Source organism: Wasmannia auropunctata, unplaced genomic scaffold, assembly GCF_000956235.1.
Source record: "Wasmannia auropunctata unplaced genomic scaffold, wasmannia.A_1.0 LD336101.1, whole genome shotgun sequence".
NCBI classification, from domain to species: domain Eukaryota; kingdom Metazoa; phylum Arthropoda; class Insecta; order Hymenoptera; family Formicidae; genus Wasmannia; species Wasmannia auropunctata.
The window spans coordinates 4128272-4146082 of record NW_012026789.1 but is presented as its reverse complement, the minus strand read 5'-3'; the positions used below and the strand labels follow the sequence as shown (position 1 = coordinate 4146082).

General features: G+C 38.0%; 1 protein-coding gene across 3 annotated transcripts in view; it reads left to right on the top strand.

Annotated features, from left to right (window-relative positions):
• The window catches only part of LOC105459858 (UPF0489 protein C5orf22 homolog), a 595978-nt gene that overhangs the window by 322781 nt on the left and 255386 nt on the right, over positions 1–17811 (top strand). For all 3 annotated transcript variants that reach the window (XM_011706191.1, XM_011706200.1, XM_011706205.1), the window contains exon 4: positions 13901–14027. In XM_011706191.1, coding sequence (XP_011704493.1) covers positions 13901–14027 — 127 coding nt within the window. The remainder of the gene's footprint in view (positions 1–13900; positions 14028–17811) is intronic.

Sequence of the window (17811 nt, the reverse complement as noted above, 5' to 3'; positions counted from 1 at the left end):
GGAGATTAAATTTTAATTTGTCTTATAGGAATTAAATTAGTTCCCTTCAGGAAAAAAGAATATATCGCTATTTTTATTTTTTTATCATTTATATATCTATATATATATATGTATATGATAATATATATATATATATATATATATATGTATGTATGTATGTATATATACATTCATAATAAACATATAAATATATTTACATTCCATACATTTTTGTTCTCATTTTCAAAATATATATTTATCGTGAAAAATCAATACTGACTAGTTGAAAAGAAGGGAGTATTTCTTTCTGTAAGTACAATGGCCGATAGCCGCTTTCGCAAAGATTAATTTCAAAGAAAGAATACAATGCTGATACATCGAACAATTCCGACGTCGGGACAACGAACGAATGGCCGATTCACTAACGACTGCAGCGTGCAGCGGTGAAACATAGTAGGACCGCTGGTGCCTGCTGATACGAAAACGTCATTAACAGCATTTAAATGCGCAGAACGCCTCGGGCATGACATGCCATCGCCTAACGAGCGAACGGAAGAGTTACGACTGGCTGCCACTGCTCTGTTTACGTTTACGATATCACGACAACGTTTACGGGCAAAGGAAATGTTCGCTATTAGCGCGGGATTACCCGTTCGTATGGCAACGACACGCTAATCCCTATGATTTCTGCCTCCTCTTCCGCCCTCTCTCGCACACTTATATGATATCCTCCTTGTGTCTCTTCCTTCCACCTTCGTACCGGTTGTTCGCCTCAAGGTCGAACTTTTCTCCTCGCTCGGTGTCGGCATGCTTTCTGGAAGTTTCTTTCCCTTTCGTCCCTCTCGCTCCTTTTCTCGTCTTTTATCTCTCTTTCTCTCCCTCTATTTCCTCTTCGACCTCTTCTTCTTCTTCTTCTCCTCCTTCTTCCCCGACCTCGACAGCGCCAGAAATATTTCCTTCTCTTGCACGGCTGTGTTCTTCCAGGTATCTTGCACATCCACTACGTGATTACCGTAATTTTCTCGGCACTACGTCATGTTGCTCTGCCTTTCCTCCTTTTTGATCCTTTCGAGGCGCGAAAGAAAAATTCGCAAAGAATTTCTTATATCTCGCGATAACGTTTTTCGAAAACAGATCGGTAACTGCGATTACAGTTCCGTTCTTCAAAGTTGACTGTTCAGTGTTGTTGAATGGCTTTAGTGGTGAACAACAATTAAGTAACGGAATAACGGATAGATTGCTTTAAAATATTGATTTGTGAATTCTTAAATTGACTTTAAGTTTTTTTTTACGATAATCTTAAATGTTGTCTTTTACTCTTTTTCAAATTTTTGCTACGTATTTTTTTAGCAATTATTATATTATAAGGTTCTATTAAATGTAAAGTAGATATAAATTCTTTTACAACTTGAAGTATTCAAAGTTGTGTAGATGTCGAATGCGAATTATCTACTTTTATATCTCAAAAGATTATTTTAGTAAAATATTTTGAAAAGAAAATATTTGCGTGTGTGTTATACTCTAATTTATAATAAAATCCTTTGTACAATGTGATACCGAATGACAAGATATTTTTTGCAAATTATAAGATTTACGTTATTATTACGTTATTATTTATTACGTTTATTTCTTCTAACTGGTTCATTGTGAAAGGATTAGTATGTATCGTCAAAAGGCGATTTCTTTGTGGCGACATTCAAAGCATATAATCGTGCCTCCTACGTTGTACTTTTCAAACGAGATCTAATTCCCAGCTGTCCTACTCATTCCCGACGTCCTTCCATACGCTTGTTTCTATCTCCCCATGCCGAGGTTCCACGTTAGACGAGCAAGGCTACCTCGGCTTCCGCGGCCCGTAGCTTAACTCGTGCACGTACGTGTGTCATTTGCGTGAGTCTCGCCCGTCGCAACGTGTGTTTTTCCACGTAATGCTCCGTGAAACGGGCAATCACGTTGCATTACCGCGGCCATTAAGCGGCCGCGCTGCGGGGCGATGCAGAAAACTACATATGCCCAACTCATACTCTGCCTCTCGTGCGGGCCGCGCAAAACGGTTGCTGCCGAGGGAGAAGAATCGAGGCGAAGAAGAAGATACAAGTAGCCATTATTAATTCGTGCATCCGTTTCCTGACGGGTGCGCGCCCTTCTCTTTTCTCGACGAAGAAGAAATGATCGCCCACTTTCTCTGTGTTTCGTTCTTCTGTGTGTCTCTTCCTTTCTTTCTCACTCCGTCTCTCTTGCTTTTCTCCTCTCCATCTCTCTCTCTCTCTCTCTCTCGCTCTCTCTCTCTCTCTCTCTCTCTCCAGCCCTCGACCTTTCGCTCTTACTCTCGGCCTCTCATTTGCGTAGATTACGGCGGGCGACGTCGTGGATTCCAGGCGCAATGGAGTGCTTCACTGTTGCTTCGCGCTTCCGCTGGCGCTTGTACGCTTCGTAAATCCCATCCCTCGCGCGCCGTTTGCGAAGAGATATTCTCGCGGTTACGCGATCACGTTCTCCCTCTTAATAGCGGATAGATAGCGCTCCGGGGACGGGAGAAGATAGAAAGTAGCATGGAAAGGGACGTTGGTGCAGCTAGAATCTACTAGGAAACTAATGCGATTTATCTACAAAATGTCGGGTACAAGAAGTTATTATGCGATTACAATTCTGCGATATACATCGAGACGGTTCTTTTTTACATTGCTTCCCTTGTGATTAGTAGCACTTAGATGTGGACATCCAGCTGTCGGTTCCATCAATCGCGCGGGCCATTCGCCGCGTGCTTATTACTCTAAACGAGCGAATTATCTCACGCACAAGTTTAGATCACGTATAATCTCCGCATAGCTGATGATACGTGCGATACATTGAGATAAAACCGATGTTAACGCCGCGAAACTTTATTACCCGAGATCTGCTTCCATATAGCATTCCGTAATGCGCTCTAGCTCTGTGATCACGATCGCTTTGGTAATCGGCTTGGTAATGTAATGAGTATCATTAAGCGACATTCACTTAATTCAATTATTATCGTACCGCTCTCCACACGCTCTCTCTGTGCTCTCTCTTTCCGACTCTCTCCTTCTCTTTCTCTGTCTCTTTCTCTCTCTCTCTCTCTCTGTTTCTCTGATACGTGCCCCGGTATAAATTCTGCAATCACGATTAGAGCCGCGGTCTGACTAATGCGCTGGGGAATTATTCTATTAGAGCGGAATCGCATTAGAGGCTTGCCGTCTTAGAAAAATTCTCGGCTCGAATGTACCTACGGCTAATAGGACGTCTATTAGGCGCACGAAGTGTGTTGCGACGTTTGAAGCACACAACGCGTCCATAATCAAGGCCACGCGGTAAAGAGACGATAATGCTCGCGGGGGTTTTATACGCTCGATAGTAATGCGTCTCTGATCAAACAGTGCGTTATGATTTATGCACGATTACTGTAAATGTTGAATGTAATTGGCCTTAGGACGTAAAGACTTTAAGACGTCTTGAAAAGTTGTAAGTACTTATCTATTATCTTTTTATGCTTGTGAAACAAATATCTTTTGTCGCACTTTTCGATGTCACGTATCGTGCAACGCTAAAAAAAACTGCTAAAGTATTAAACATTTATTTATATGCACGTTTAGATTGTAAAGCGCTTTTATTTTAAGCCTTATCGATATTCGTATTCCCCGAATCCGCGGCCTTCATCCGTAGCGATAAATCGGGCAATTTCACAACGATATAATACATTACGATACACCGTTAAATTATCGCACGAATTTGTCATCCCTTCCTAGAGGACAATAATGATTGTGTAAATTTCTCTCGTTAAAAGCCAAGGAAGCGATAATTCTCGCGTGCAACGGTAATTCACGTTCGGCTAGGCAGCATAATACATGCCGCACGACGTTCCAAGTAGACCTGGGCACGGCATCGACTTTGACATTAGCTCGGACCGTGGCAATATCGTTAAATAAATGCCCCAGGGATACCGCAACCTTTGCTCCGCCCTGCTGGAATAGTTTTCAGAATGTGTCACCGCGCTGGATAGCGTTATATACCTAGTCACGTTCCAGGTCGAAAATACATTTTACGCGAACAGTTTGTTGCAACTGTATGAAAGTTTTACTTTACGATCTTGAATGCGATACGATTTTTAATATTACTTTAATAATCTTTGAAATTATATTCTAAGTCACGTATATATCGCGGAATATCAAATTTATTTTTAGCAAAGGTAACTTTTTTCAAGAGCTTCTTAATGCATATGGTATAAAACATAAGAAATGTGAAAAAATAGACAAAATCAGATTGCACACACAAGCTACTTCACACAAATTAAAAAATAAAAACATCTTATCTTTTTCCTTTAAATTTCAAGTCTTTTAGTAATTAACTCAATGTTAAATGTTATGTATGTTAAATATTCAATATAGGACAATTTCCTAATTTAGTTTTAATTTTGTTAGTTTTTTCTCCCGAATTTTATATATGTAAAATATCTTTTAATCTCTGCCATTTAGAATTTTCGTATTTTTTTCTTACTAAAAAAAAACTTTTATTGTCAAAGGAATAATAAAATTAGAAAATGGACTTATTATGTCAGAAGGCGACTGCAGAGATAAAATGCTAACGAAAGTATTGCGCGTGCAACGATAATTCTTGTTCAACCGAGCGATATGCCATAAACTATGGCGATCTGACTACGGCCATGCCTGAGATCAGCTTTGACATTAGCATGGACCACGTTATTATTCGCTGGATAAATGCCCCAGGTGTATATCAACCTTCACTCCATCCGGTTCGTACATTTTTAGATCGTGTCACAACTTTGACATACGTCTCTTTTTATTTTCGCATACGTGATGTAGTTTTTAATTTTGCCGTCTGTAAATCGACCATTTTATTGAAATGAGCTTTTACACTTTGATCCAGCGCCAGCGAAACTGGAAACTACGATTTTATAAATATATTGAACTGTCCGTTACGTATCATAAGCGATTAAAAAAAAACCGAACTTGTTCGCTTTCTAGATCAATAATAAAAGATAGGCACCTGTGGCACTTAGCAACAATTTTTAATTAAAACCGTGAATGGTAATTTGTTCATTTTCCATGAAATAGCTCAATATTAGATACACGAACTGTTGAAATTATATGGATAGGGTAGAAAAGTGTTTGCGCATATACATATATCGTGTGCGCGTACCGGTTATACAGTTTCGATATTTATGTCACATTAAGCATTGCGAGAACATTTCTACCATCGAAATCATCGTATATCATGAAATCATATGCAAAAAGGCAAATGCTCGAATGGTTAAATGAGTGAGAACAGAGAGATCAAGGAGAAGAGCCGCAACGTAATGTCGATCATAAGATATACGTTTTTATTACTCGATTAACGCTGATTAGTTCGCGCGGGCTTGCAACCCTTTTTTTTTTTTATCAGTCAATTTATATTATAGTGTAAAATTATTATGAACATATATCGTAGAGAGAGAGAGAGAGAGAAAGAAAGTGCTCACATTATGCTGTATCCCGATTTTTACATAGAGTGTCGCAAGGTAAAATCGAAAACTACGTGTTTATAAAGTAGCACTACAAATACGGATAATTCCATCTAATTACGTGTAAAATTATGGTGAATAAAGTGCAGTCGTACCTATACGGGCTATATATAATAGCAATGAAATCGACGATAACGAGCGGTAGCCATTTAAAGATTATTAGGATAACACATATTTACGAGTAAAATTTAATTGGTACGCATTATAATCTGCGTGAGTTAATTGCATCTAATCGTAGATAATATAAAAAAACAGTCTTAAGACGAGAGAGTAGTAATTTAAACGAATTGAACAACCTTCTACTTCTTAATCTCAAATTATGTTTCGACAATTAGATAACAATTTCTGCATCGACTGCACTACGTTAAATGAGATACAGCGAGAATTCGCGTTTAAGTAACAATTAATGATACTAACGATAGGAACTGTGGCTGAAATAAATAAGCGCTTATCGCGGTACAGAATCTCCACGGCAGCTGCCGCTGCCCGAGACGTCGTGCCCGCCGAAATTATATCCCCGTTACGCATCCTTTGATCTCCGATCGACGAATGGCGAGGGGCAAGAAAAATGACTCCCCTCTTAGCCCCACATTATCATTAATCAGGTTACGGCGTAACGAACGTAACTTGGGGAGGTGGGAGGCAAATTATCTGCATTCTCGGTCTCTGTATGCACGCGCGCGCGAGTATACGCGGGTCATCTCGACGATGCATCACGTACGATCACCTCGTACGGCCAGTGATGCAACCATGAAATGATCGATTGTTCGTGGAAGATCGAGAGCTTGACATTTTGCTTTACGCGTCGATCTCGGGGACCACCCGGTAGATACTCGAGGCGTGCGCGACTAATATAATCACCTTCGTATGTAGCAGGAGGTACTCGCGTATACACCCTCATTCTCTCTCTCTTCTCAGGGACACTCTTCGAGTATGGCAAGATCGCGCGACGTGCGTGCACCAGTGAGCCTCTCTCACTCGCACCGATTCCATCTGTGGACACGACATATGTAAAGGAAGGGAATAATATTAAGCTGAATATTTATTGCGCGGCGCGCACAGATTAGCTTTATCGATCTCAGATTTATCGCTGTTATATAATCTGCGGGCAATTACGTTTCCGGATCGTCAGGGTAGCACGCAACGTTGGCGTTAGATTTTCATATACCGGCCGATACGTAAACGGGTCCGATTCTTGTTCTGGTAAACGGGCTTAACGGGTACGGAAATGAACTCGCCGTATACTCACGTGCAGGTATAAGGGTCGAGCTGATTGTGAGTTTATTGCCGGGATTATCGAGCAGCCTGTGACAGTGATGTGTCGTTTATACGTAACAGTAACTTAGACAAGGGAATCGTGTGTCGCCGAGAAATTGATACGGAAACTTTCGCAATGATTTTGTGCGATATACGATCCTAAACCAGACATGATTTATGATATAAAGGAGGTAACAAAGGAAAGCATCTCTGCCTTTACGCCGCGATTGCGGAACGATGAAACCCGATGCAAGACAATAAACGGTAAACCGTTTGGAGTAAAGAGGAAAATTATTTTGTTGCTATTCCGCAATGATTGTATGGAACGACAAATTTTATTTATTGTTTCATGAAACATTGCATTATATTTACAATTTCAAATTACAAAATGTTCAATTAATTTATCTTTGTATGCTGTATTATTTGTCATAATAATTATTTGTAACAAATTTTAAATTAATTTTAATTTGTCAAAATACAAATTGCGAATTATGATAGCAAATGAGATCTCATTTATTCAATATTTTCACGTTTTCTATTAAACATTATGCATGTTGAAAATTTCGTGACGGTTAACTAGAATGTTAACCGTCATATATTTTTGAGAAACAAATTTTAATTCTCCGCTCTAAGATTGGGAAAACAAATTTTTAATTATTGCATTATAGAAATATGATTTGGTAATTCACAAGTAATTAAAAAGCATGATGATGTCAATGTCTCTCGGTTAATAATCCATTAATTGGAGAAAGTATTCGTACACGAAAAAGACCTATAAATTAGTTTTAATCATGTCGTCGAGCGAATTTCACGCACTCGCGTGCTTAGATTAAGAGCCAGAATTCGCCGTTTCATTTTCGCCTACACGACTCATCATATGCGTGAAATCAGGGTGCGGCCATGGGCTCCCTCTGTTTTTCTATCAGTCTCGCATTGTCCTTTTTCCTCGTACATGTAGCATGGTCAATTTTGCACTTATTATTCATTCTATCTCTTTCGGCGCTTATCTCTCGTGTTTCTCGTCGCGTATCTAGTTCGTCTTTTTGCACTTTTACCCTCTTTCCTGTCCATTTGGCAAATTGATTCGACAACACGTGTATAAGATAGACAAGGCACTCTAATAAAATGAATCTGAAATAACGAGGTAAAAGGTGAAATTATAGAAACAAATATTATCTGAAAAATTAAAAGAAAGTTGCACCTTATTATTGTAAAAATGTGATAGAATGTTTTAAATATATATGTCAGTAAATAAATATATATCGACAATTTTAGTGAATTATTTGATTTAAACCAAGGTGGTTATATCGTCTATAAAAAATTACACAATGCAAATGAATATACGATATTTAAAAGATTTTAATATAGGAGTAATCAAGTAATTCAATTCTCTATACGTTATATTATGTTTCAACGATGTTATTGCTCTCATTGATTTGTTATTATATAGACGCGTCGTGTCTCTGACGAGTTTTCCGTACCGACCGTACCGTACAGAGGCGCGAAATTGAACGCGGTCACGTGACCGAATTTCGCGACCGCAGGTCAGTTTTACTCGCGCGTCCCCAGTGCGTCGCAGGTGGGTCGCGTTCGCTGCGCGTTTTTTTTCTTTTTTTGCTCCTTTTTACTCCGCTCCGCGCGAATTGTGCTTACAAACAAGTCCCGGGGGCGTTGAATCCAACAACGGGCAACACGGTCTCGGTGCATCAATCGGCGTAACCTACGTAACCGCGGTCTGCACGTTTCTCGGTATATTCGTAATCGGTTTTCGGCCGTTGCGCGTTGTCGGTATCGCGTTGCGTCAGTTCAGCATTCGTCCGAAGATCCGTTTCTCGACACGCGGACCCGTCGCGTTGTTTAAGTATTCGTCCGACGAGTGTCTCGAATGCCGGCCAATGTATCGAGGAACACCGAGCGAGACGATCTCGAGCGAGCGTTGAGTGATCATCGGAGTGACGCGTCAATCAAGGTAACCTCTTTTGCCTATGATACGTGGATGCTCACATCGCCATGTTTGATGTTTATCAAAGCCACTCGTCACGTCGAAATTTTGCTCCGCCGGTCGTGAGCGCATTTCGTATGGTAAATCTGATGAATTTGGATCTCATAATGCGACACGATAATTTGATCGTGATTAATCGCGTTCTTTCGACGCCCGTGTCCGGCAGCGATCGTATCTCGTATCGGACGAAATATTTATCCGAAGCAAATTAAGATTCGTACAGACGTATATAATATTATTAATATCGTTGAGTTCCTATTTAGGTATATACAGATGCGCGATAATGATCATTACGTTTATTGACAAATAGATGAAACGCGACGTTCGACGTAAGGTTTTTTTTTCGTATATCACGGTGCGGGAAATTGAATTTGGCAAAATAATAATACCGATGTTATGATCTAAAATAGATATATATAAATGACAAATATTCTCTCTTTTTTATTATTTCAAACAGCAGATAAAATTTCTTAAAAATTAGGAAGTTAGATTAATAATTTCTAAACGTTATATGGAATTTATGAATGAAATATTTATTATTGTTACAAAGCTTCTACAAAAAATGTATTGGACAAAAGTTAATAATTGACAGAGAAAAACATGACACAGAATATTTACAGTCATTTCTAGAAATTACATGAACGATAAAAAATTTATTACTGTTACGAAGCTCCTACAAGAAATGTATTGAACAATATTATGAGCAATAACAAATATAATCACCTATACAGACATATTCTATGTATTTCTGCATTCGATTTTCGTGGATTTTATACATGAATGATTTAAACGATATCATAATTAAACGACGAATAACACATTATCTATGACGATATATTTCATTTACGTGCGAGACTTCTTAATTTGATTAAGATACTCGTCTTATGATTTATACGATTCCGATATCAACTTCCTTGACATTGGTAGATTTATTGTGTCCCGGTCGCATAATTTTAATCCTTCCATATTGGCTGCACTAAATGCATGACACGAACGAATAGTACCCGGATTTCTACATTCAAGTCGTGCCGTACAATGGATCGTCGTGCATAATATAAATAGCAGCTGCAATCTGCTACGTAACTAATTGACAAGTTTAATACCCTGGATAATATATGTAGGTTTTGTTATTCGGAATCGTCGAGCAAATCCAATCGCATTACGTTGTTAATATTTATGCGCTATTATTATTATTACTCTACCGCGCCTTCCTTCGTGAGACTTACCTACATCTTTAAAGATTTCCTCCTCATTTGTAACTATTTAGTGTTGTAGGTATAAAAAATTATTTTGATTTATTTTATCGTTGCTTATAATTTAAATACACGAAATTATTCAAGAATACAAAAAAAATTACTTGATTTGGATAAATATGAAAATTTTTAATTATTTGTCATTTTGCGTGTGAAAAAAATCAAGAGACAAATTTTGAAGTTTGAGAAATCTCGCATATATTGTTAAGGATTAATCTAATTATCGATTCTTTGACGATACGTGGTCTAGCGAGTATGACTCTCGCTTCGTTGATAGAGGCATTTTTTGTGGCATCACCATAGGAAACCCGATTCTAATCATGCTAATCGCCACTACGCATAAAAATCTCCTGGAATAGCTGTCTTGTCGAATGCGCATAATTATTGTGCAAACGATCCAGCTATCTTAAATGCGTTAAAAATATAGTTTCTTCGAATTTCTAGACACTTTTGTAAATATTTGTAAGATTTTAGTTAAGAAATATAAGCACAGGGGATTTGTGCCATTATGTCATTACAAGCTAATTCTTGTACGGAAATATATGCTATATTTAGGAAGAGAAAATGTTGAAAGATAAAATAATATTTTCTGATTTAATTATATTAGAAGATTGGACGAAATAACATAACATGTATAAGCAAAACGATAGATTAATCAATTTTCAACAAAACTCTTCTTTTTATTCTTCCAAATGAAGAATAAGCATATCCTGCAGTTCATTTGTTTCCATTTATCTACTTATGTATATATTATCTTTTTTCTTTTTATTAGAGTAGGGTTTATACAATGTAGCAATTATTAAAGAATATATTAAAAAATAATTGTTGCTAAATTCATCCGTCATTTCATTATGCAATATTTATGATTTGTATTGCGAAATCTCTTTGACATACCTGAACGTTACTTTCGAAATTCACGAAGCGTAAAGGATCCAGGGAAGGCTGCGAAAACAAGGTGGCTCAATGACATCGTAGGCGTTTTGCGATTTTCTGCCAGTAAACGGCACTTTAATGACGCGACTTGCGAAGAGCTGATTCGCGGAAAGTATAATATTTAACAACTGTTTCGCGGTAAAGCTGTACCGAGTCAGATATACTTTCAGTAATCGACGAGATCAAATCTCGTTTTGAGTGAATGATTCTCAAGTAATTTTGTAAAAAACTGAATTTTAATATGTTTAAAAAATCGGAAATAAAATCAAAGTTTAATGCGAGAGCGTAATGTATTTTTTTTAAATTTTGCAAATTTTATTGAATAACTAGCAAACATACTACCAAAATATTTTTAAATTTTATCAAATTTCTCTTTCTCTGTCTCTTTCCTTTTTTTTTCAAGAATACAATATGGTTTTTATTGTTAAATAGTTACATATTGTGTTTAAAAATAAATGTTTGCGGATTTTTTATTTCAATTTTAAATTTTTCATTTCGATATCGCGAAAGCGCAACTGAAACAATATTTGCATGCTTCGTTGCGTTTGTCCGACCAAGCGTATGTGGGCGATCGATCTATTCGGTGATCGACGGGTCTATGGATTACAGACATGATGTCTATGCCGACTGCGTAAGTAACCAGTCGTGATCTACTTAGGATAAATCGCTAATTATGCAAAACCGATCCATTGATAGCGTGAGTTTTTCTGAAGTGATACCGGTTTCAGGGCCGATAAATTAATTTTCTCATTTTATTTCTGTTGAATCGAATAAATCATGTTTGTAATGTTGGTGAATGTTGCTTGGTATGCTAAAAATAAATAGCGTTGTCATGCGAAAATATATGTCCAATTATTATCAAATGCTATCTTTATTATAAACATGATTTATTCGAATATATTATATACATATATTAAATTAAAATCATATATAATATTTTAATACACAGAAAGTAGCATAAGAAAACAATATAAATGTCGTGATACTAAAATTAAAATCATAACTTGTTACTATCGAGTACATAGTTAATTACATAGTTATGTAATTGGAAATAAAAATGTGTCATTAAAATTTTATATATTAAAAATCTAATCTCTCTTATAATCATTATAATAGGACTATAAATTCTTACGACTTTCCTGCTTTTTCTTCTAACCGTCTGTTTTATAGTCCAAGAAGATCTGGTCTCTACTCTATAAGCTTGAGTTGTCTAAGCGAAATCGCTTAGTTTCCTCTAAAAAAAAAAAATTTGAACATAACATTCGATAACACTAAAATAGTTATGAGATCGTATCGCAATAATTTCCGAAGTCTTTCGATTACCCCGCGTCTTACTTGCGTCCAGCTATTAATTCGCATAAGCTTTATTAGAAATAGCAATACGAATCTTTTATGAATGAACGAGAAGCCAATGTATTAGTTAATTCGCGCGAATCCACGCTTTCTGTATAATACTCGGCGAAGCACTCGGCGAGGTCCGCTTCTTACGGCGAGCTTCTTCGCGTAAGGGGTCTCCACGATGTTCCTTTTGCCGAGCCTCCGATGGTCTCCGGGTACACGAAGCCATTAATATTATTACCGAGCGAGAGCGTGTGGGTATCATTATCGCGGACGATGGAAAAAACGACGATCGAAAGGGACGCCGAGAAACAAGAAAGCGTGGAAGAAAGAGAGACGAAGGGGAGGACGAGGGAAACAGCCAGAAAGAGGCAGCAGAAGGAGGTGATGGTGGTGGTATCCTCAAGTATAAGAGCACCTTTATACACTCGACTTGAGGAGGCTCCTCGATTACGCGGGCATTCGAAATTTTCGGGGCTCTTCCGACACCGCTGGGAATCACCCTCGAAATTGATGTTGCCCGGCCACGCAATCTCGGCCCGTTCAGACTGCTCGATTTTTCTCGCTTGCCCTGCCCTCGTACATCCCTCTTTCTCCTCGAGCCATCTAGAGTGAGACAAGGAGGAAACATATTTATTATATTCGCCGTGACCCGGGAGCAGCGCACGCGGGATCCGCGCGTTCGTTGCCGCGAGTGCTCGTACATGACGAGGAAAGTGCTATACCGCGTAAAGATTAATATCCTGCGAAAGAGAGGCGAAAAGAAATATATATTGGCCCACGCGAGGTTTGGTGATTTATCGCGTTGTAGTCCATTTACTTGGAATGCCCGCGAAATAAATTCAACACTTGTAATTCATTGAAAGACAAATAAGCCGCGTCAATTATGAAATACACCTTTCATACTTTATATTACGCCATACACTAATCGCTAATGTATGTAAATATTAAATACTATAATTCTGTTTTACAATAAATTGTGAAAAATCTTATTTTCATTCTTGTTATAATTTTCCTTGGAAGATCACAAATATGATCAACACATTTCATGTAATCATATAACATAAATTTTTTTCAATTATTTCAAAGCGATTGAGCTTCTGGATGAATGCTATGCGATATTTTTCGTTTTCTTTTCTTCATTTCTCTCGCTCGGTATTCGTCATCGAAGACTCTCAAGAATTCCTTCACCGCGCAGCAATATAATTAAGTCGAGATAATGCAATTTACGATACACTAAGCACACGTACGGTTATATGTTGCGATTAAATCTCGATATTACGATAACAGTTACGATAGCCGATGTCGACCCAAACGTCGGGATCATGGACCCCAATGTTATTTTCTCTTTAAGGGCCGTTGTAAAAAAACAAAAATATATGAAAACATCATTTTCTTATAATATTTATTATTTTAGCTCTTTCATAAAACTAAATGTATTATTCGTATTAATAAGATAGATTTTATGTATTTTATATGCTTTTAAGAGATGAATATGTCCATTATTAAATTGTGAGACCTTTAAATTATGATGCCTTTTGTCAAATTTAAATTTACCAAACGGGGAGAACAGATTATTACGAGGATATTTATTTTTTGCAGATTAACTTGCCCCGAGCCGTACTTCCTTAGCGATGGTTTATACGCGACACCAGAAGAACTTGAGAATACACGCGAGGTCACTCTGCATGTGATAACTATTGGAGCTTTCATCGAAGATTCGGCAAAGGTAAGTACCTAAACTGGATAAATATCGTTTCTTTATAAGATAGCTGTACGAGCTAAAAGTCCGTTAATCTCTTTCGCTGCTATTTATTTTATTATTCTCATCATTTGTATGGCAAATGCTTTATACATTATATACACGATTATAAAAAAAATATGAAGTCCTTTTGATTTAAATAGGATTTTGATTAATAGGATTTTCATTACAATTGTTTTTTATAGAAAGGATAACGATAACATTTTCAAGTATCAGTATTTGAAAAAGATAGAAAAAATTTTGTTTACGTCAGTTAGGCTTGTTCTTAAGATGCTTATGGATATAAAGGATTATCTCGTAACATTCGATGAGTATTAAAATCATCCTTTAATCCAATAGAATTTGCGTGATTATTAGTATTACAACGTGGACAGTCCACGTAATGTTTTCCACTTTTTCTTCGATTCGCATCAGACGACGTGCTTGGAGACCCTTAAAATTCTTCTTCGACCAATCAAACGACCTCAAATGCCCTGGCTTTCTTCATGCGCAGCTCAATAAGCGGCAAATAAGCTAAATAAATAAAAATTCGACTAATTGCAAAGTGCACGCGGATGCCAGTCCATCCGTCGACATTTCTTATCCGACGTGGGTGCCGATTAAAATTACGTATAGCTATGCAGGCCCATACCATGTCGGTCTCGCACAGCGCTAGGGCTATCTCGCGGCTTTCTCCTCGGATCGCTAATTAAACGCAACGGCTAATTAGATAACTGATAAAAGGTTATGGCGAGCGGCACGATGTACTTTTCTGGTCTCTCTCTCTCGTCCGCGCGCGTGTTCTCTTTCACCACATCCGCGCACCACGTCCTTTTGCCTCTCTCCCCTCCTCCTCCTCCTCCCCCCCGCCCACCCTCCTACCCTCCCCTGGCCTCTCCGGCAGTCCGCCGAGTTCGTTCCGCTGAAATCTGAAACTCAGCTTGAATTCCACGGTCGATGAGGTCCCCGTGACCTTGAGACTTTGGAGGTTTCTCTTGGAATATTTTTGTGCGGATAATGTCTACGTGGGCAGCGCGATTGGACTCTCTCCGTTTAAAGTGTGCCTTAATAGCCGGACGTCTATTTAAATAGGCATCCGATTCTCTATGGATAAACAGCGTTATATAAGTGTATTGTAACGTAACATAAGAGTAATATAAGCAGCCGACGGAGTGGTAGAAAGTAGCCAAAAATACACACGTTACCTTGTACCCCGCTGTTTAGACACGATCGAAAGGAATGATTTATTACGATAATGAATTTTATTTTGGTTTGGCCGGTGCCGTTATTATTGCGGCGCGCGTTAGGGCACCTGAAACACACTGATAATCGAGACGGACTTCCTCGAGAAAGTGTTCCCTCGCTGTTTATTCTGTCGCGATAACGAGTCTTGGAACTGGTTCGCATCCAGCTTCGTATATGCCTCATTACTTGGCCGAAGGGCTTGGTATTTTATTTACGCGTTTATACTCAGGTACAGTTATTATAATTGCTTGTCGCCCTTGCGTGATTTATGAGGGCCCGGCTAAACACTCGCTCTTGAACGGTTACATCCTGCTCCTAATAGCTACCGTGCCGCCTTACACCGGCCGTTACGCGACACTCCCAATAAACGGTGCAAAATTCGCGTGCGTGTGTGTACGCGTATGTCTTTTGCTCTTATAAATTTTGCAATATCTTCTTAACGGCTGAAGTGGTATTCTATTATGTAACTTCGTAGTACTTAATTTACATGTGCATAAATCGGATGAATTAGCTGAAGATCAACGCATATAATATTAAATATCTTGCAAACTAGCATCGAAATGTTTATCTTCTTTTTCAAACGTTTACAATTTATATTTCTACATAGAGCATCAATATTCAGTGTTATTGGCATATCTATTTATGAGGTGTGAGAAGTTATGCCTCTTTCATTCGACTTGTATTTCTCGGTTTAAGCGCAATTAGCGCATTTCTGCGAGCTTTACCAAGTAGTATGCAGGAAGCAGTAGCGGATAAAGAAAATACAAGTCGCATAGTGGAGGAGAGTCAACTTCGGAGCCGCAGTGGCCTTCCGGGTACATTGAATAATGCATACCGCATCTGGGGGCAACATTGTTGCGCTATGGGGACACAACACGGAAGAAACTACCAATTGACATGTCGACAGTTTTACGGGCCAGCGACTTTCATGCATCATATATTTCGAAATTGAAGAAAGCCACATGCGGGACGCAACTCACGACATACTCGTTGCAATACTCGTTATGCAGCATTTCAATTAAATTGGTTATTCCCTATTCAAAATAATGCAAATTTGAAAGCTAAAATTATTTTTGAAATTAAATAAATATAATTTATTTTTTAATATAAAATATTTTCAATCCCGTATAATATTCAAATGATGACATATGACATATTTAATATAACGTCACCATAATAAATTTTTTAATAAAAATTTCATGTATTTAAAATATTTATATGTCTTAAAAATAATGAAACTTTTTATTTAAAGATGTATTTTTAAATCGTATAAGAGAAAAGGAAAGGGTATTGTACCTAACTGGTGACACGCGCTAAAGTAAGATACATATTCACGGTGTTAATGTTCTTGCAGCCAATTTAAAAGAGATTTTTCCAAGAAAATGTTATTATATCTACGTTCTATATTGCGAATAAATATTCATTTTTATAAACGCTCCGTCTTAACTGTGCTATAAGCACACTTCTCGGTCGCGAAAGATGATCGGTCAACTCCTAAGCACAGCAGCGAGCATAAATTATTCAGGCGATGTAGCAAAAGCGATTAATTTTATTGGTCGACGTCCCGGATACGGCTCGTCTGTACCCGTCACCGTTGCTTTTGTTGCAACGTCCTATCCTATGCCCCGTGTTTCTCGATCATGTGCCAGCCAGACTAACACCTTATTAACGGCGGTGGTTGCGCGAATGCCGGCCGCAGGATAGTTGCGCAAAGTTATTCGCGCGCGCTTTCAGTGCCGACCAGGCTAATACTATCTTACATGTTGAAAATTAATCCGCGAGGTCTATATGACGTGAAATTTATCATGAACTAACTCGGAACAAGCGACAATTTAAGTGCTCTCTTTGTGGACGATACCGGCATTAAAATTTCGTTACGGTTCGATCGTAATTCCAACGACATAATTCGGCTGATTTCGTAAGAATAAGTAGAAGGGACAAGTAGAAGGAAAATTATTTATAGTGGTATTATGTTGAACACGTTATTACTGTTATTATTGTGATATTAAATTTCTCTTGACTTTAATTTGCATTTCGTATCTTTCAATCGATGTCTTACGCCACAAAATTGATATCCATGATATTAATATTAACATCTTGTGTAGTCATTTACAAGTCTAAACAGTCGTTTCGGAAATTTACTTTGTAAACTTGTAGATTTTTTACGCCGAAGGTTTATAGGATTCAAATGGACGAACCATCAGATAACTTGCCTTTCATATTCGAACGGCCCACGTAGCAACTTCGTGCTTCAATAATGAAACACGTTTTTTTGGATTATATTACTAGGAGAAATTGATACCAGAGAATAATCGTGGTCTTTATGTTTTTTATTCCGACGGTGGCGACTTTTCCAATCCGGGTTTGCCATCAACTCTTTTTATTCCTTAAAAAAAAAAAACGCTCGGCCACACCATAGATAGCTCTAGCATCCGTCCATGGTATCTCGATGATTTCCCAGTAACCACGAGGTCAACACTTACATCAGGACATGTTTGGACGATGAGAAAACCACGAACAGAAAAGA